The sequence below is a fragment of the Corylus avellana genome, chromosome ca2, assembly GCF_901000735.1.
Source record: "Corylus avellana chromosome ca2, CavTom2PMs-1.0".
NCBI lineage: Eukaryota > Viridiplantae > Streptophyta > Magnoliopsida > Fagales > Betulaceae > Corylus > Corylus avellana.
In genome coordinates this window covers 13,039,194-13,060,298 of record NC_081542.1, presented here as the reverse complement: position 1 = coordinate 13,060,298, position 21,105 = coordinate 13,039,194, and the positions used below count along the sequence as shown (strand labels likewise).

General features: G+C 36.0%; 2 protein-coding genes across 3 annotated transcripts; one reads left to right on the top strand and one right to left on the bottom strand.

Moving 5' to 3' along the window:
- Positions 1 to 2,886: 2,886 nt before the first annotated feature.
- On the bottom strand, positions 2,887 to 13,894 carry LOC132168928 (mediator of RNA polymerase II transcription subunit 33B-like). 2 transcript variants are annotated; one of them, XM_059580020.1, is made up of 12 exons: positions 13,273 to 13,894; positions 12,802 to 12,912; positions 10,715 to 11,062; positions 10,207 to 10,526; positions 10,009 to 10,100; positions 9,025 to 9,385; positions 8,495 to 8,708; positions 6,643 to 6,757; positions 6,344 to 6,505; positions 5,427 to 6,084; positions 4,752 to 4,958; positions 2,887 to 4,344 (listed from the first exon to the last, which is right to left on the bottom strand). In XM_059580020.1, exons 1-12 carry the CDS (start codon positions 13,548 to 13,550, stop codon positions 3,224 to 3,226), a joined length of 3,987 nt encoding a protein of 1,328 aa, XP_059436003.1. In that variant the 5' UTR covers positions 13,551 to 13,894; the 3' UTR covers positions 2,887 to 3,223. The 2 variants fall into 2 exon arrangements, with proteins under 2 accessions (XP_059436003.1, XP_059436004.1); XM_059580021.1 differs by lacking the exon at positions 13,273 to 13,894 and having other exon boundaries at positions 10,715 to 11,022; positions 12,802 to 12,872.
- A 6,155-nt stretch (positions 13,895 to 20,049) lies between these two features.
- LOC132169078 (heavy metal-associated isoprenylated plant protein 22-like) lies at positions 20,050 to 21,044 on the top strand. Its single transcript, XM_059580166.1, has 3 exons — positions 20,050 to 20,097; positions 20,213 to 20,294; positions 20,716 to 21,044. Exons 1-3 carry the CDS (start codon positions 20,050 to 20,052, stop codon positions 21,042 to 21,044), a joined length of 459 nt encoding a protein of 152 aa, XP_059436149.1.
- The last annotated feature ends 61 nt before the right edge of the window (positions 21,045 to 21,105 follow it).

Below are 21,105 nucleotides of genomic sequence, written 5' to 3'. Positions count from 1 at the left end.
TAAGAGCCAATCTATGCTCCATTTACTCGATCGTGATACTTATTACAATAAACAAAATATTCTTGACCTAATTAAAATTCGAATAAATATATGTATTTAAGAACTCGTATGGAAGGAAGGACTTAATTAATTGCCATATATATTTCAATCAAAAATATATATTTTTCTTTTCTAGAATAGCTCAGGCATATATATATTTGAACGAATTTTCCTGCAGTGAACTTTTCTTTGTCTTCTTCAAGACCCAACTAATCAACCTCCATTAGGGTTCTTGAGGTATTCTGCAGTTGCTTCCCATGGAAGCAAAGCCCAGTACCACCTTTCCTCCGGTATATATAATATCATCTATCAATCTCTTTTTATTTAATTTTGTAAAATTCAATGATATATATAATTTTTTTTTTGGAATGATGTTCTTTGATTGATATTTTGCAGAATTTTTGTGTGCTTAAAGTGAATATTAATTGTTGCAAGGCATGTCCTGCGAAACTGAGGAAAAAGTTGCATAAGATCTTCGGTACATATTCTATTTTCTAGAATATTATTTTACATTACAATTTCCCCCACTTTTGATGAATTAATTATTCTATCACCACTTTTCTTAAAAACTCGAGCTTATAGGAAAAGTATGGGCTCAAACTTCATTCTAATATGTGAAATATTTAATTGAAATACGGATAAATTGACATAATCAAGGTTTGAACTCAAAATCTTTAGCTCTGATATCAAGTTAACAAGCCACCGATGATTTTATCTCTCCTTAATAGTGTTAAACTATTTGTTTCAACAATCTCTTGAATAATATATTTGATAAGAATTGACGGGTTCTCTTGTTTTATAGAGTAAATTTAATCAATAATTTAACACGTTCTTATAATTTTTTTTTTTTTTTTTGGTTATTTTGATTTTTGGCCTAGGAGTGATTTCCATCACCGTAGATGAAGAAAAAGGACAAGTAATTGGTAAAGGGAAGGTAGACCCAGCCAAGCTCCTTGAGGCAATAAGAAACATTGTGAAAAAGAAGGCAGAGATTTTGCAATATGTAAAGGAATCCCCTTACAGTGCCCGTGAAGATTATCCAGTGAAAAACATTTGGAAAACAAACGTTTTGTCTGGTGAAAAGCATGAAGATGATTATGGGAAGGTAAATCCAGCTAAACTCGTGGATCCAGTAAAAAAGGTAATTGGGAAAACAAATAGTTTGTCTGGTGAAAAGCATGGAGATGATTCTAGAATAGCTTGTTAAAATTGTATATATGGTTATAAGATATTGTAAATAGTACATTGAAAAAAAAACAATTATATGATTTATTACAAATCTAAGATTGGTGATATTAATTTTTAGGGATAAATGCAAAATTAGTCAATGTGGTTGGCCTAATTTACAAATCACTCCATGTGGTTTAAAAAATAATTTATAGGTCCCTAGGGTAGGCCAAAATAACATTTTACTCCATAAACTCATTTTTCGTTAAGTGACTTAACGGAAACCGTTACATTGCCACATCATACCCAATAAAAATATTTATGCTTTTAAAAAATGATAAGTAAACTTTTTCACGTCATTTTGAGGCTCCAACACACATTTCAAGTCAAATTAAATAAACATAATCCCTTTATATCCCTCCTTTATATTCCCTGTGCCACCGTCGTCTTCATCTTTCCCAACGATTCTTGCTGTCATATTCATCTTCGTCTTTATATCGACGTCTTCATCTTTCCCATCAATTTTTGCTGCCGTCGTCTTCATCTTCCCCAAAAAAACTGAGAGAGAGAGAGAGAGATTCTTGCTGCCGTCGTCTTCATCTTCCCCAAAAAAAACTGTGAGAGAGAGAGAGAGAGAGAGGGGAATAGATTGTTTCTGATGCCCGGAAACAATTTTTGAAGATGCTTCAATGCCCAAAAACAAATCCGAATTTCCATAGGAAGACTGCCCAAAAATGCACTAATCCAAAAACGCAGATGCTCAAAAATCTCAGAGTAACTCACAAATCGAAGATCACACCCATCGGAAGATGAAGACGACGGCAAGAATCGTTGGGAAAGATGAAGACGACGGTGGCACAAGAGATATAGAGTGATTATGTTTATTTAATTTGACGGGGAGCGTGTGTTGGAGCCTCAAAATGACGTGGAAAAGCTTATTTGTCATTTTTTAAAAGCATAAATAAAAAAAAAAAATAAAAAAAACTCGTGTTTTATTTTTATTGTGTGTGATGTGGCAATGTAACGGTTTCTATTAAGTCATTTAACGAAAAATGAGTTCAAAGAGTAAAATGTTATTTTGGCTTACCCTAAGGACCTATAAATTATTTTTTAAACCACATGGAGTGATTTATAAATGGACAAAAATTTCCTCCAAACCGGTATGGAGGAAATATCCTCAAATCCATGTAAAATAGTGCCAAATGTCTATAAACATTTAAAAGGCACATTACATTTAGTATAAATTAGTAAACTGCCATTAATGAGGTTAAGAATTTAATGTGCCTTTTAAATATTTATAGATACTTAAGACTATTTTACATGAGTTTGAGGATATTTTCTCCATACCGGTTTGGAGGAAATTTATGTCATTTATAAATTAGGCCAACCCATGGACCAATTTTGCATTTATCCATAATTTTTACGAGTTTATAAAGAAAATTAACTTGAATGATAAAATCTTAACAATAATTAAATAAATGTTTATTAATATAGATTTTCAAAAATAAATAAATATAAACAATGACGATTATGTTGCAAAAGAAATGAATAAGTTAGTTGATCAACTCCAAAAGACAGGATAAATGGCTCCCAAAGGCAGCCTTCTTAATGTTTATATATATAGAGATCTTCTGTGTACAGCTTTAATAAGACCCATCCTACCTGCCTTGCTGGCCAAGATAACCAAAATAAGCATTAAAATTATAGAGGAGGAAATCTTTGTTCTTCTTTACAACCTCCTTGAGATTTTGGAGCCATCTTAATGTTTATATATATAGAGATCTTCTGTGTACAGCTTTAATAAGAGCCATCCTACCTGCCTTGCGGGCCAAGATAACCAAAATAACCATGAAAATTATAGAGGAAATCTCTGTTCTTCATTACAACCTCCTTGAGATTTTACTAGAGCTATGATTGTACAGAAAGCTATATAGTGTAATTAGATGAATTCTAATGAAGCCTCTACCTATAGTGTTAAAGATTACAGAACACACAAATTCAATCAGCAATTTTTTGGTTAAAACTCTCTTTCAATTATCAATTCAGCTGCTGCACCCATTGCACCTACCCCTCCAAGTCCCAGCAGTGCCAAAGCCAATTCTTCCTCATTCCACTGCCTTAATCCTTTACTCAGCCTCTTCAACACATCCACATCAACCTCCAGCACCCACATTGGGGTGCAACCCACCAACAAGCTCACAAACCCTGATACATATGCCTGCCAAGTGGCACAATCACAACCAAGAGATATCTTTCCATCTAGTGCTCTTGCAAGAAATTCTAAGTGGGCCTCAAGAATCCTTGGCCGTCGTTTTGATGCTGTCGATGTCGAGTCAACTCCCCAAGCAAATGTCCCACAAAGCAGCACAAAGTATGCAAGAGCATAACCCCCCAGCATAGAAATCATACTTCCAGATTCTTCAACTTCCTGCCCTAACACATGGACTGACAGAAACCAAGAAGGTAGGGTTTCTCTGATCAAAGATTGAACCAAACCTGATCCACCAGATATCCAAACCAATGAAGCCCCAAGTGAAGCCGCAAGCTTGACACGCATCATTGCTGCAGCAAGAGAAACCTGCCCATATCTCAAACCATACTTGGCCTTCTTCAATTTCGCCACTTTATCTTTAGGCAACCCATTACTTGCAATATCTCTTACAGAATGCATTAGCAGAGAGACAATTTCTTCCGTCATGAACATAACGTCTCTGATAGACCGATGCACTCTTAAATAAAGAATTCCAGGGGCTACTGGAGTGATCCCAGCAGAGAAGTGGGAGCCAATGCCATGGCCAAGGAGGGCACCCACACCACCATTGCTGTAAATGTGGGAGGAACATAGCCCAAGAGTGGATGTGAAGCAGGTTTTAAGAAGCTGTACCACAGCATCACTGTTATGGTGGAAAACAGTATGCGAAGCTGAGAACACAAAAAAATCACTCCAACGCTTTATCTTCAGGGCCCACAAAGAGGCTACGATCGGCATGCATGGCCAGGGGCAACTAGAAGCAAGGGAATTCAAGGCTGGGCCAATCATGCCGAGGAAGCGTTCAGTGGCTTTGTCAAATTTATAAGTAATTGTGAGGCTTACTAGGGCAGCCAACGGTAAAGGAAGTGTAGCTGGAGAGCTCCCACCTGCAAAGAAAACAGTTGGCTCTAATGACGACAGATTGATTTGTCAAACCCCAAGTTTCTAGTCCAACATATGTTAAAATTACATGCAAGCTCAGAAAATTCCATTTTCCTGCATCTTCACCATGAGAAGATCATTCTGCAACAATAATTATAGGGTATACTTATATTACAATAATCTACTGATCTTCGATGAAGTATTTTCCATATAATCCAATAGATTTACACAATATATGATATATAATTTGGTTCAGAGTCCACCGTCCCAACTTTTGCTGAAAAGTCACTTAGGATAGGATATTTGATCTTTGCAGTGGAGGCAGAGTGAATGGAGATTTTTCATTTGTTAAATAACACATATTCAACAACCCATAATGACAATCCATTATCTAGAGAATACAAGGAATTACCTACGGCAAGGCTTGGGACATCAACACCAGTGGCAGCTAATATTTTCTTAATCTGTTGCTCAACAATGGATAAGTTTGCAGCTGGGCTTGGCCAATCAGTTCCATTCATAAAAGCTGGCTTCCATATGCCTCGTGTTACTTCGGCGGAAAGGTAGCTTAGAATGGTAGCCAAAGTTGCTGGAAGAAAATCAGCTAGATCTTTGACTCCTGGGATGAAGAGCGTCAAGTCTTGAGGAATTCAATCAACAATCTAACAATAGAACATAATCTTTTTCTAAAAGTTCAAAGAGAAGACACGACTAGGAAATCAATCGTTCAGTCATTCCCAAAAGTCCTTTTCTATTTTTGGAAAGGGCCATACATTTCTTTTTTGTTAGGTAAAGCGAGGATCGTAAATTTTTTATTGAACCGCAAAGATATACAGAAACACCAACTTTAGCGAATTCACCACATATTTCGTCACGAGTGTGACCAGATTTCTGTAGATAAATGCATATTAAAAATTCTAAGGAAAAAGAAATTGTGATAATAAAATAAGGTTCAACTTGCTCACACATCCAGGGTCAGTGCTTTGCCTGTTTTCTTTAAAATTCTTGTTCTTATGATTTGATAACCTTTAAAGCATGAAGATTAATAAAATTTGAATTCTAGAGATTCTAAGAAAACTGGATATACCTGTAGCAAGTTCACGGGGAGAGAGTCTTCCATGGGCACAGGCCGTAAGAGCAGCATCAAGCACAAAGGGAGTACCCTCCAGGATATCCCATGCAGGCACTTTGAGTCTAACAGAGGAATCCAGAGCCCCAGATCCTGCGGAATTAGTGGTTCCTGAAGTTTGAGTTAAAGGCTGACCACCTCTATTTATTTTTCTGAACATCATATCGAGGAGTGTATCAACAATCTGATGAACAGGGGTCCCAGGTACAAGAGCAGAGAGGATGGAAGTCATACATTCTTGATGCTGCCGGTACCAGAGTTTTAAGTTTGGAAACGAATCAATAAATATAGGTTCTCTAGAAACACTTAAGAATCTGGAAAGTCTTCTGCTTTTCATCCGATCCTTAGGTAATCTTCCAAAGGATGATAATTGTGAGTTCCGAACCAATAAGAGGTATTCAGGCCTTAGCTGGGAAGCAATTGGCGGTGCATCTCCCATCACATGCTCAACAGGTGGCTGATCAAACCTCCATAACTTCAGCAGAAGTGTAAATGCATTGCAGAACACTGCATGACAAGAGAGTTCCTCCCCTGTTGTGAGAGCCCATGATACATTGGGTATACAAGACCCAAAAACCTCACAGATGGGCATCAATGCACCTGCAAGCAATGGAACCTGGCAATGAATGGAAAACAATATCAGTTCATGGAGAACATGAAAGCAATGGAGTTACTAATTTCTTTGTATGGTCCACGTATGCTATCCTCTCTTTTTGTTTCAATTAAGTTTGAGTACATTCACTAATTGTGTGTGTGTGTATGCAGAGGCAGAAGAAGGAATCTTGCCTCCTCCCAAACACCGTTCCAGTAACTAATTCAAATGCAACCTCCATAAGCATATCTTAGTTAGTAGACCATTTTAAAGAGCAACCCACCAAGCCATGTAAGGAGAAAATCTGAACGCAGTCTACAGCTGATATTCCAACAAGGAGGACATTCAAAAATGGAGCACAGCTGATCAAATGGCTATCACTCCCAGAGTAATCTGCAGGGACTGGAGGCAATAGCAATCTCATAATAAAAAGAATGGTGTGCTCCTGCAAACAATTGAAATCATAACAAATTAAAATAAATGGAGATAGGCCGGGGGGGGGGGGGAGACCTTATGCAATAAAGAAGATAAGTAATCTGCTCTTGCACAAAACTAGTAAAAAGTCTATGGCCTACACATTACCTGTATATTCCAACCACGAACCAGAGATGCCCCACAGAGAATGGTAGCAGCAGATATCTTCTCGTCATCAGAACCATTGACTGCAATCTCATATATTTTCTCGAGTTCTGCTAAGCTTCCATCAAATCCATGAGCTTAAATTCAGTTGTATTACCACTGGGTAAATTTACAAAAAAGAGCATCTGATATACCTGATAAATTTACAAAAAAGAGCATCTGATATACCTGGCTTCAGGAAAAAGAAGGGTGTAACTGAAGACCAGGTTACAGTCAGGAATTATAATAGTTAACTCGACACCTACCATCTCCAGCATATATATGTATATACATATACTCTTAAGACACATGCACATGAATGTATGCGTGTACTGGTTATGGTAGGGGCGGAGCCAGCAGAAGGCGAGAGGGGCAAACACCTCCCCCTGGATGGCCAAAAAATTCCTTTGGCCCAGGAAGAGTTTCCCCAGTAGTCCTGGTTGCCCACCCTTCTAGGCCATTATACAATTTTACCTATCAAAAAAAAAACATTACCAGCTATATCTCTCAGTCTCAACGGACTAAGCACTCCAGCGCCAGTCAATGTATTTGACACCGAACCACCCATGGCCGATAATACACTCTGGCAATGAGTTTCCTAGCATTACTGGTGCCGGTTAGTGTTATTGGCTTTTCCTAACATTACCGGCAACGCGTTTCCTAACACTGACATGAGTTTGGAAGCGTTTCTAGAATCACAAACGATAACATTGCTAGGTCATGCTAAGCCTTCAATGTTACTGTGTTAGACTAGTGTATTTGACACCACACTGTTACATGCTCATGAAACACTACATTTAATAACATTCGTTTTAATTTCACTGTGTTTACTGAAACGTCATTGTTTGGGAAACCTAGTGTTTAATGAAAAAACTGCCGACCTAGTTACCTAGTAAATATGGAACTTGTGAGTTGTGAAACAAATATCAAAATTTTGAGTCCCCAAAAAATCTTGTCAAACAATTATAGTACAACCTCTAGCCCTCTCTTCAAACTTGCCTAAAAATTCATGCCAATCAACAAATCAAGTAACTAGCCATTTTTTTTTATAGGTTAGGAGGTGTGCAGTGACAAGATAGTTCATAGAACAAGGCGAAAGGCATCCCTTTTTGACAGTTAACCATGATTTTCGAAAAAAACAATTTGAAAAAAATATGGCGTTAATAAATTAATGCTAGGCGTGAAAAAATAAATTGCAAGGTGTGTGATGACTTTTTCGAATTGTTTATTTATTTCGTTAGTAATAATCTTTAATTTTTTTAATCTCCGCCCCCCCCAAACCAAAATACTGGCCCTACCACTGGGTTATGGAATAGAGGTATTCTTTGACATGCAACATCATACTCAGCTTGACAAAACCTTAGTCCCAACCAAATGCGATCAGCTCATGATGAACTTGCATAAGGTGTGTGATGACTTTGACTATAGTCTACAAACCTAGGCCTTTGTCCGGCTCGACACCAGCTATGTAGAAGATACTGTACATGACACAGGAATTATCCGCAACAGAAATAAACGAAAAAGGGGGAAAGCCATGGAAGTTTTTGACTGATTGCATATGCTTTAAGGTCAATACTGCTGTGACTGTGAAGACATCTCTCTAAAGAGGGGCAGGCTTTGGAGTTGGAGATTGGATTTTAACCACCATGCGGTCTCTTTTGTTGTAGTGATACCTTTCTATGGCATCAAAAGAAGAAATGCTACCATCTGAGCTTACTTTCCTTAAATCCTCCCAAAGTCTCAAAATGGTAAAAAGAAAAGAAAAAAGAAGAAGAAGAAGAAGAAGAAATAAATAAGAGATACAACCATATTATACCTAGAAGCTGGGGTGGCAACCAAAGCATTTATCAATGACGGAGTTAGAGGGGACCCCTTCATCAATGATGACCAACCAAGTGCTTGCCCAGGAACACTACGAGGAACTTGGTTGCTCCGTGCAACATTGACATAACCTGGCCAGAAATATGCTGATGTGTCCAGTAGATTCCTTGCGATACAAGCCTCAACAATCAGATGCCACATGTTTCCAGCTGCAAGACAAAACAGAACATGAGAAACCATCATTGGTAAGGTCCAGCAAAAGTAATGCAACTCAGCATAATCAACCTGATCTTTTGTTAATGAAACTTATATCTGAGGTAACCTCCAGGGGAGAATGCAGAATCAATCAGGTTGATTTGCAACAAAACAAATGCAGAGGCATGCCCATCCAGGAATATATATATATATATATATAATCAAGATCAGGTGCATCCAGGAATATTTATTGTTACACCTATCTTCTGCGCACCAAACTAAAAGCCTTCACAAAATCAAGTACTGATGCTGAAAGTAATAATTACTTACAACAGTTCATTGGCATGTCATTTATGCTCACACATTCATAGTACCCGCTACTGACTGGAAGGCCTGAAATGAACATTATTGCTTTGGCAGCAGCCTGATTAGCTATCAAACTAACAGCCTGAGGTGCAGTCAACAAGCCCTCATAATCACCCAATAGCTGCAAGCTGGTAACTAAATCCTTGCGACGCTTTCCCTGAACCTGTTTTTCTTTGCTTTGCTTGGTAGGGATGTGTTCGGTTTCATCAATCAGTTCACTTTCCTCTTCCTCAATAAAATTAGCAACTGTAAGTGTTGTAATAGACAATAACATGCACATGCAAGTATCTAGGCGAGGCACAGGACCTTCACAGATATCTCTCTCCTAAAAAAAAGAAAGATGAAGGCAGATCAATGTAAATATCTAGAAACTGAAGTTATATAGGACATAGGGGAATCTTTAGAATGATGCTTCCTGAGATCCAACTGCATTCTAGTCTAGACAGGGGACCGAGTTTATACATGTGTCTTCCTGAAATTATAATATTTAAACATTTTCTATATGTATGTGTGTCAGGTGGCAAGAAAGAAAAAGAATCACACAAACATTCATCGCATGTAAATTCCATAAAGAAAACACGTACTTCCTTGATAAGTCTGCACTTCTTTATGGTGAACAAATACATTTCTCATAAATATTGAAAAGAGGTTTGAATACTCATCCTCAAGTGTGCAGCATGCCTAAGTATCATAGGTGCGTCCTACTGGGTGGGAAATGAAGAAAAATTAAATTCCAAATAAGATTGGAAGGAAGTTAAAGCTTAATTAGTGTTTCATGCAACTTCTTTACAGACTGCCAAATTTATCATTTCTCAATATTTCCTTTGTTTGATACATAAGCAACTTGATTAGTTTGAAATGTCTCTTCTTTAAGAATTGTATTTCCAACAAAATAGAAGAAATCAATGGTTAAAGGTAAACATTACTTCCTTAGAAATTAATTCCTACCCTTTGCACTAGTCGTAGAGCTGCAATCCATAAACCTAAAAATGTATCGTGCCATGTGGTACCATTAACAGCCTGCAGAGCCTGTACCAAACCTGCAACAGTAATTCTTGTTCAATTACGCTGCTTAGAAGAACTGAAGTATCCTCCACTCCAGGTAAATCAATGACTTGAGCATTAGAATAAAAAATTGAGTCCTACCAGTAAGAATTTCAACAGCACTAGTTGCTGCCACTTGTGATCCATCCATAGCATCTTCCAGAAACAGATCAATAGGGAGCCAAAGTGCAGAGCAACCTATCCCATGCAATTGATTAGCAGATGATATCAGAGACCCAGAAGCCATGACAGCATGAAACTCTTTCCCTGACATTGTTTTGCATTCTCGAGACAAAACTTCACGTGTATCAGATGTCAACTGCAGAAGGGTCTCTGGACTTATGTGTTTTGAATTCCTCAAGACCGCTGATTCTGCTGCAAGCAGTTGCATTCGCTGGATGAAAACTCCCCAATGTGATGGCCTACAAGAAGAAAATATTTATGCCTCAAGTACCTTCTATTCATTGGATTTCTCAAAATTCTAATTGGACACTCAAGTTTATTTAATCACATTACTGCAGTGATGTTAGGTATTATTTGGGTTGAAAATGACAAGCCACTCAATGAACTGCTTATTTTTCAGTTCTCACTTATGAATATAAGTTCTTACATGTTTCGACGTGCCAAGTATAGAATCCTTGAAGTCACTTTGTTTTGCAAAAACTCTCCAATCATCTCAACAGCCATTGCAGTATTTACTTTCTGCAGCCCTTCATTACGATCTGCTCTCTTCTCACTAAAGCTATCATGACCATCTATATCCATATCTTGTGACCTGGTTGGCCATCTAGACTTTTTTTCTGGGGTAAGTTCCAGCAACCCTTCATCATCTAAAGAGGCATCAAGTAACTGCCACACAACTGAAAAGACAAATTCAACAAGAAGCACCCCAGGCTCACACACTTGAAGGCCATAAATCTGGGAAAGATGAAGAACAGCATCAATGGATTTCATGATCCTGTAATTTCATCCAAAATGTATTTCAGTACTTAAATCTACAGAAAAAAAGGTATCTAACAGAAACAAACATAAAAAAGACCACTTAACAGAAAGGTCAAGATAAGACTTCAAGTTTTTCTTTAGGTATGTTAAATGAAACCAAAGACAGCGTATTTCATCAGTACAACAAAGGGTTTTTCATGCTTTTTTTTTTTTTGCAGGGTGGGGGGTGGGGGAAGGTGTGGAATCTGATGAAAACAGACTTTATTAGGAGAAAATAATAGAGCATGAACACAATCATTCATTTTCAACGAAGATGCCTTCAGGATTTTCAGGACGGGTAGCATTGAAGAGCACTCACAATGTAGAAATTCTTTTTTTTTACATACAGTAATATTCAAGTGAGAATCAACAAGCTACTTATTCAACCAAATACTTTTTTTTTTTTTAATAAGTAATTTCATACCATTAATAAAGCATAGAGGGGCGCCACCCCTAGTACACAGAGAGGAGTATACATGAGAACAACTAATAGGAAGAAAAAGAAAATAAATTCAAAAAATCTGCAAAAGTAGGAAAATCCAAGCTATCATGAGCCGCTATTCATATATGTAACGTATTAAGAATAGACTTCCGCAACCCTACCACCAAAATCTCTATGTCTTCAAAAAGCCGAGCATTTCTCTAATGCCAGATACACCACATTAAACACAACGAAACCAGCCTCTATACTTCCTTATTAGCTAGACCGCACCCAATCAAACCACCCCAATTTGTCAACAAATTCATTACCCATCTCGGCATAACCCACTCTACCCCAAACAACATAAGAATGTAACTCTAGAGTTGCCAGCGACTTCGCAATAAAGCAAAAGGTGATCAACAGACTCCCCACTCTTTTGACACATACAACACCGCTCAACCACCACAATATTCCTCTTTCGCAGATTATCATGCGTGAATATTTTCCCTAAAGTTGTTGTCCACACAAACAAATGCCACCCTCAATGGAGCCTTTACTCGTCAAATACTCTTCCATGGAAATGCAGGACTATCCTGGCCAGTTAACACTTTATATAACAACTTCACCTCAAACTTACCCCTCTTGGATGGGTTACATCCTAATTGATCTCCCTCTTCATGACGTAACTTGAAAGAATACAACCGCTCGAAGAAAGATTGTGTATTCAACCAAATACTGACAAATCATACTCTAAAAAGTGTTTTATATTCTTAATCATATTTACAGCAGTGTGGTGGGACACTTTTTTGGTTGTTGTCCACATGTTAGAAATCGAATGGACAACCCCCAATAAAATATGAGCATTGTGATGGGGATCTTGTGATCTCTCTTTTAGTAAAACTTTGGCCCAAAATCATGATCGACTTTGAGTTGGCCTCTAAGTGGTTTATTACTCCAACCCAGTTTGAAGAAAATTTCGGTCCTTAGTGGAATGCCAATTGACATTAGAAAACAGCCACTGCTGCACAAGGCAAGCCAACTAGTGGCCATACTAAGGAATTAAAAGTGCAAAATCTAATAACACAAGGACAAATCACTATGATCTTTCTCATTTAGCACTCTTGTATTGTGAAGTGTTCGAGTTTTCTTTGTTTAGCTTTTAAACCAACTTAACTACCCTTAGAGATTGCAATGTATCATAGGTCCACTGATAGTAAATCTTGAATGTAACACTGACAAAGAGACCATCAACCCATCTTTGTACAACAAAATAATAAGAAAAAGTTGAGCCTTACTTTTGATCATTTGGACCAAGGATTGGAGGTGCAAATGAAAATGCATGTCGCTTGAGAAGCTCCATATATATTCTATATGCTCCAGGCTGGTTTTGCCGATTCGGGATGACCCTGTCACAGACAATGAAAAGCAGCGGATGTCAATTCAATCAGTGGAAGAGTGCACATAGCCAAATGAGAGAACTTCAGCAAACTCCTTTCCATAAAAAATTAAGAATGACAATCACATATAAACTATACAAAGCTTTTTTTAAAAAAAAAAAAAAAAAAAAAAAAATCACTACCAAAAATCCCTAGTAATTTCACCAGCCCATACAGTTGAAGCATATGAAACCCAATAAATCATTAGTTGATGTACGCAAATACATGCAATTCATAGAGGAAAATATGAACGCCAAACCAAACATAAATACATTCTTAAGAAGAAGAAGAAAAAAATAAATAAAAGCCAAAAAGTTGAAAAAAGAGGACCTGATGGAGAGGAGGGAGAGGACGAGCATTGGAGGGGCAATCTTGACGGCCAAGGCCTTCTCGAGGAACTTCCACGCGATGGGCACGTGATTGCCGAAGCAGATGTACGAGACCATGAGATGGGCCAGCTCCACCGAGGGCAGGGCCACCCCGGCGGCGCTGAGGCTGGCGCTTAGCTGCACCGCCCAGAGCAGCGCGTCGCTCTTCTTGTCCTGCGCCGTCTTGGTCAGCTCCAGCACCCCTTCCCAAAGCTCACTTGCCTCCACAGACACCCCCATCACTACCCGATCCTTCTTCTTCTTCTTCTTCTTCTAATCACAAAAGTCGGATCCTTTACAAAGCTTCATTGAGACCCGGGAGGCGCGTATCTAGTACAACTCATATTTATGCGTGAAAGCTGCTTGGGTTGACTGCAAATAGTAAAGTAAGACTTGTTCTTAGAAACAAGTAGGGAAAGGAAACGAACATAAACATTTGTAGTACCAAGAAATCTTAAAACGACAGCAGTCGAAATTGAATATGTCGGATGTCATTGTCAATTTCTCAGGGATCGGTTGTGTCTTCCAATTAACTTCCTGGCGTGGGACTCTTTTTCTCCAAAAGTAGAAGAATAGTGCGACACGATTCTTTCCCATACAATATTCCAACTCTATGTATCTTCTTTGATTTCGAATATCTTAATTTAGAGGATGTTGAAATAAAAATTGGGAAATTTGTAACAAATAGGAATCTGAATGTTTTTAATTTGGTTTGGTTAAAGTACCATCGATGATCTATATATTCCCATCTAAAGCCAATCATCATATATGAGAATAATGCCTATAGAGTTGAAGCACAAACTTATATTTTTGTGCATTTCAACGAGAGAGATTGACATCTCACTCCACACCACCCATTGTATTCTATTTTAGTTCGAGGTTTTAAAAAGGTAGAGTGGTAAACATCTTTTCAAGGAAAATCAACTAACAAAACTAGATACTGTGCAAACCGCTGATTTCAGTGTCTTCTCCTTCATATTTTATATACATGAAGATAGATCTTTTGTTAAGCCGGGGTGGGTGGCATGTAGTGGCGTGGGCATCGGTGTCTGCGGGGTATTAATCTCTCATTGGATGGCACAATATGGTGGGCTTGTAACACTGAACACGATCTTCTCCGATGTATTTTAGATTGGACAATATTTGATTAATGGTCAAGATCTCTCTAAAAAGATTCTAAGCCCATAAATAGGATATTTTTCCCATTAATAAAAATAATAATCAAATATTATATATATTCATTTGTACTATTCATTTTAAATTATATATACTTATAGGAACAAATATTTAATTATTATTTTTTAATTAAAGATGTGATATATATTTTTATACATCTTTTTAATTTATAATGAAAAATAATGTATTTAAATTTTAAAATGAAATTATAATGAAAAATTTCACGCATAGCGCGAGTTATAAGCTAGTTAAATCTAATAGCACAATCACATTATCACAGCAACATGTCACATGACCACATTCGCAACTTAGCTGCCTTGTTCTTAATTAAACATCCCCATCAGGCCTTACACCCCACAAGGATCTCTCTTAAATCAATAATACCCTTCCCCCAATGATTGCCCCCATATTCGCCTGGTCGAGGGAAACTTCTCTTTTTGGAACACTCAGCCACTCAGGAAACATTAAAAAAAAAAAAAAAACAAACAAACAAAGAAACAAAAAAATAAAAAGCATACACAAATTCTATTATGTCACTCCTCTTCATTTTTCTCAGCACCCAAACAATCAAACAAAGGAGAACTCAAGCAGAAAGAAAACAGTAACCCAAAACCAATAGTCATATCAACATACATCTTCCTCAATTATCCTCAAAACCAAACAGATAAGTGTCAGATTGAGGACATTTGCAAAATATCCCAATTTGAGCGTCCGCATTTTTTTTGTTTTGGGGGGGGGGGGAGAAGGGACTTCAGATTTAATAAAAAAAGAAAAAAGAAAAAAAAGAAAAAGGAACTATGGAAAATAATAGAACAAATATACTCTGCATATGCATTTTTGACATCCTAACAGCATTCTCTATGAATGTGCAAAAACTCCTAATCTACCTTCAACACCAATCTATTTCTAAGATCAAGTTATTTTTTAATTTTTTTTGGTAAAGAATAGAGCGATTTCTATGGATTGAAAAACTGCATTAAACACAACGCTCTACAAATATAATATCCGAAATACAATGGGGAATTTCCTCAATAAGACCTTGTTCCACGGTGAGAGAAAGCGTTTTTTTCGTAAGACAATGGGCGGCATCATTGAGATATCGTATAATATGATTAACTTTCTATCTTTGTAGACTACTTAACACCCCTCAAACTTCCTCAATAATATGTCCATAGCAACTCCAACTCCTTCCATCTTTTCTAAGTGCTTGCACCACTTGAAGATCAGGTTATTTTAAAACTATATTCCCTCTCAAACATCAATAAAAGGTAAATAAAAAATTGTAACCTTACGATGCTCCTTGAAGATTAATAGATCTAAATAGAGACTTTAGGTTTCAACATCTCATACCGAAAGGTGATGCTTTGGAAATAGTCGTTGCATTAGGACGTGACGGCAAATGTTTGAGCCGATGCAGGAATGTCATTAAGGAAATTATCAAAACTCTCCTATACACGTAACTAGTTGGAGGAATTTTCAATGGATTCTCTTTTTTCCATTGATCCATTTTCCACTTGATTATATCAACGCCCCAAACTCTTGGGAGCTGGTGAGCTAGTTGGAGGAATTTTCAATGGATTCTCTTTTTTCCATTGATCCATTTTCCACTTGATTATATTTTATTCTTTATAGAACTAAAAAAACCATCACATTATAGCCCATCCATGACTTTTTGTACACGGTTTCGTGCATAGATATTTAAAAGAAGAGCCCCCGTCATGAGAGAATGAAAGACCCTTCCTCCACGGCTCCATCGCTAGTTACACGTACCGCGCGTTCTGGATAAAGAGAGGGTTGCCATTTTGCCAACAGTATATATATATATATATATATATAACACCTAAAGATCACAATATCATGAACATTATAAGCTAAACTCAGCTTGCAATATATTAATTTTATATTTTGATTAACAGAGAGAGACCATTTCTACAATTTGTATTTTGTTAATCAAAATATAAAATTAATATATTGCCATCTGAGTTTAGCTTATGTTCATGATATTGTGATCTTTAGGTGTTATATATATATATATATATATACCTATTAGTGACGACGTCAAAATTCATCGCCAATCATAACATATCAGCAACTGCATCAATTTTTTTCGTTGACGTTATTTAAAAAATAAAAAAAAAAAAAAATAAATAAATAAATAAATAAAACTCACATGATCTATATATAAGCTCATGATTTTCTATCGGTCACAACTTGAAGGTGAAAAAGAGATAGTCCAAAAATCTATTTTCTTGAAATGGATTTGGGTGCTCTTTTTAATTATTCTGCATGATTTCTGTAGTGTTGGAATGGCACGGGGGAAATGAGAATTTGAGAGTTTAGAAAAGATTGTAGAAGATAATAGCAAATAATCTGGTGTTTTTGTGTTTTTTAATTTTTGTGTTCCATGCATGTGTCATTCCCTTACTGAAAAGTACAAAAGATATAAGTTTTTATTCTCTAAACCATTTTTCTCATTTTTTCTTCTTCTTTGAATTTTCACACTAAAACTCCATTTAATAGCATGAATTTCGTCCAAAATAATAAAATCTATTGACTTGTGGGTTAAAAAACATATGGGTATTTAAAATCAATGAAAAGAAATCATCTTTTCAACAAAATACATGGCCGGATTTTTTCTTAAAAAAGAAAAAGAAAAAAAAAAAAAAAGACTTCAAAATTGGTTAAAAATATTATATTTTACACAATCAAAACCCATAAGATTAATCTCCAAAACCACAAAAACATTATTAAATATGAAACTTCAAAAGAATTCAATCTTTAGTCATTTTTGTGAAGATTTTCTTTCAAAAATTCGAACAAATCATACCCACGCACGTAGAAATTTGAAACCCAAAAACAAAAATCTCATAACAGAAAAATAAAATAGTCATGAGTACGTCCTCCAAACACAGAAACGTTCAATCAATCAAGAAACAACCAACATATTTGTACCAAACAACATGTCACATAACCTGGCTTTAAATAGATAGCTATGTTTTTTTGTGCTATTAGCTGTTGTTCTTGTTTGCATAGGTTATGTATGTACACCTCGGGGTTGGCTCAAGTGGTGAAGGTCTTGGTCTTAAGATATTGCTTATTTCAAGATCCCAAATTCAACACCTCATAGGTGCAAATAATTCTTTGGGGTCACACTCCCTGGTGAAAAGCCAATGACTTAACCAGTTCCGTGGAGGAAAATTTTCGAGGGTACAGTGCACGGGATCAGGGTTTACTTTGCAGGGGTGGGTTCGAAGGTCCCTGCCTTGGAGAGGTTCCTCGACATAAAAAAACATATATATATTTTCAAAACATTAGGGCTTAAAAAAATTAAAATAAGCCTAAAACACTCAAAAAAAAAAAAAAAAAAAAAAAAAGAAGAAAGAAGCTCAAATAATTTTCACAATTATTTAGAATAGGCCTTAATAGAGACCCAAAGAAGGCCCAAGAGACTAAAATAGGCCCATTACCTAATATGCAGACATCACATAGCGAATAATAATCGCATTTAATAACCTCAATAACTGCACGGATGCAGATAGTAAAAATATGATACAGATGTGGATACTGCAAATAATCACATCCACATCTGCATGTACACCCCTAAATTGGAGAGTGTTTGATAGAAGTTTTGGCCTATCTCTTTCTCACCCATTTACCTCTTAGTTTTATATATTTTGTCCAACTTTTGGAAAGTTGAAGAAAGAGAGATGAAAAGAAAATTACAATACAATGATTTCACACATTCAACTATTGCATTTTGCCTAAAAAGGTATCAATTTTCCGCTTAATTTTCCTAGTTCCCCTTTAAATCAAACCATTATTTTTATTAGGGGTGAAAAAGGCGGGTGGCTAGTGGTCAATAACCTCCTGCTAACCTCTAATTACTTTTAAAAGCGGTTAGGAAAATCACTAACCGCCTAGGTGGTTACGGTTAGCGGTTTTAGCCAATAACTATTAACTATAACCGCATTTTCACCCCTAGTTTTTATCCCTATTGATTAGCTATCGTGTCCTCGTTCCACTCCAAGCTAAGAGCAACACCAGAGCGGAGGAGCAGATCTTTTTTTCGTCTATTTTGGGCCGCCCTATCAAGTTGCATGGATGGTTTTTCCTTTTGCAGGTCTAAGTCTCTCTACTATGAGATTAAGTCAACAGCTAATCTAAGATATAGATTTCCATAAGATTTTCCTTTCTTGTAAATTTTTTGTTTTTGGGCCATGTTTTAAAAATTTTTGTTTTAACAAAATTTTTTTTTTTTTGGTTATACATATGATTATGTTACACTTTACTTACATGTGTTAACATGTGAATGAAGTCACGTTAGACACTTGAATTGCTTTTTTTTTTAATACTTTCAATTACTTGCTGACATGTGTCGATAAGTTTTAAAAGAGTTATAAGTCTAATATTTTTTCTTTTTATTATATACTATAGGAGATAACTAACCATTTTTCCCAACTTCCTATTTTGATTCAATATTGCTTGGTAATTTAGTTGGTTAGGGGAAAGGATGGACTACATCATACAAAATACAAACAAATTAAGGGCGGACAACTTAAACAAGAGCCTAAAACAACTAGAAATCAATGCGAAAAAACTTTACTAATAAATGATCTTGCCCATTTGATGAATTGGGGTCGCCACAAAGGGCAGTTTGTAGAGAAAATATTCTAAAAACGGAACTATATCTACTCAACAACAACGACATCAACAAGCGAAAAGACGTACCACAACAAGAAAAATAGCACTGAAAATTGTTAGATTGGAGTTGCCGAAGAGAAACTTATAAATACTTTGTTCAGTAAGAGAGGTACCCAACAGGAAAAGCTTGGTGGACACCAAAACAGGTACTGCAACCAAATCTAGGGTTTTTCAAAGAAAAAAAAAAAAGAAAAAAAGGATACTAGCTTTGGACATCTAGTGAAGAAGTAGAGGGGGAAGCTAACGATCTAATGCGTAGACGAAAAAGTAGCGGTGAAAGTGTTTGTATATATGTTCCAAAAAAAAATCTATATATGTTTTCAAGAGGTAGTTCAATTGGCTGAGACCACGCCTAATGAAGTGGAAGTCACTAGTTCAAATCCCCCTCATCCTCTTGTGCGGACATGTCAAAAAAAAAAAAAAAAAAAGTCTATATATAGGTCTATATAATTTTTTCTCTTCTAATTAAATTTGGATTGAATCTCTTATATAGATTCTAAGGTGATGTTAACCATTTATGGGTCGGTGATACCATTTAGTTAAAAAATCCTATTATTGGTATGTTAATAATTAAGAGCCAATCTATGCTCCATTTACTCGATCGTGATACTTATTACAATAAACAAAATATTCTAGACCTAATTAAAATTCGAATAAATATATGTATTTAAGAACTCGTATGGAAGGACTTAATTAATTGCCATATATATTTCAATCAAAAATATATATTTTTCTTTTCTAGAATAGCTCAGGCATATATATCTCTCTATATATATTTGAACGAATTTTCCTGCAGTGAACTTTACTTTGTCTTCTTCAAGACCCAACTAATCAATCTCCATTAGGGTTCTTGAGGTATTCCATGCAGTTGCTTCCCATGGAAGCAAAGCCCAATAACACCTTTCCTCCGGTATATATATATATAATATCATCTATCAATCTCTTTTTTATTTAATTTTGTAAAATTCAATGATATATATAATTTTTTTTTTTTTGAATGATGTTCTTTGATTGATATTTTGCAGAATTTTTGTGTGCTTAAAGTGAATATTAATTGTTGCAAGGCATGTCCTGCGAAACTGAGGAAAAAGTTGCATAAGATCTTCGGTACATATTCTATTTTCTAGAATATTATTTTACATTACAATTTCCCCCACTTTTGATGAATTAATTATTCTATCATCACTTTTCCTAAGAACTTGACTTCACTTTTCCTAAGAACTTGACTTTATAGGAAAAGTATGGGCTCAAACTCCCTTATGATATATGAAATATTTAATTGAAATACGGATAAATTGATAGAGTCAAGGTTTGAACTCAAAATATTTAGCTCTGATATCAAGTTAAGAAGCCACCAATGATTTTATCTCTCCTTAATAGTGTTGAACTATTTATTTGAACAATCTCTTGAATAATATATTTGATAAAAATTGACGGATTCTCTTGTTTTATAGAGTAAATTTAATCAATACTTTAACACGTTCTTATAATTTTATTTTTTCTTTGGTTATTTTGATTTTTGGCCTAGGAGTGAGTTCCATCACCGTAGATGAAGAAAAAGGACAAGTAATTGGTAAAGGGAAGGTAGACCCAGCCAAGCTCCTTGAGGCAATAAGAAACATTGTGAAAAAGAAGGCAGAGATTTTGCAATATGTAAAGGAATCCCCTTACAGTGCCCGTGAAGATTATCCAGTGAAAAACATTTGGAAAACAAACGTTTTGTCTGGTGAAACGCATGAAGATGATTATGGGAAGGTAAATCCAGGTAAACTCGTGGATCCAGTAAAAAAGGTAATTGGGAAAACAAATAGTTTGTCTGGTGAAAAGCATGGAGATGATTCTGGAATAGTTTGTTAAAATTGTATATAAGGTTATAAGGTATTGTGAATAGTACATTGTAAAAAAACAATTATATGAT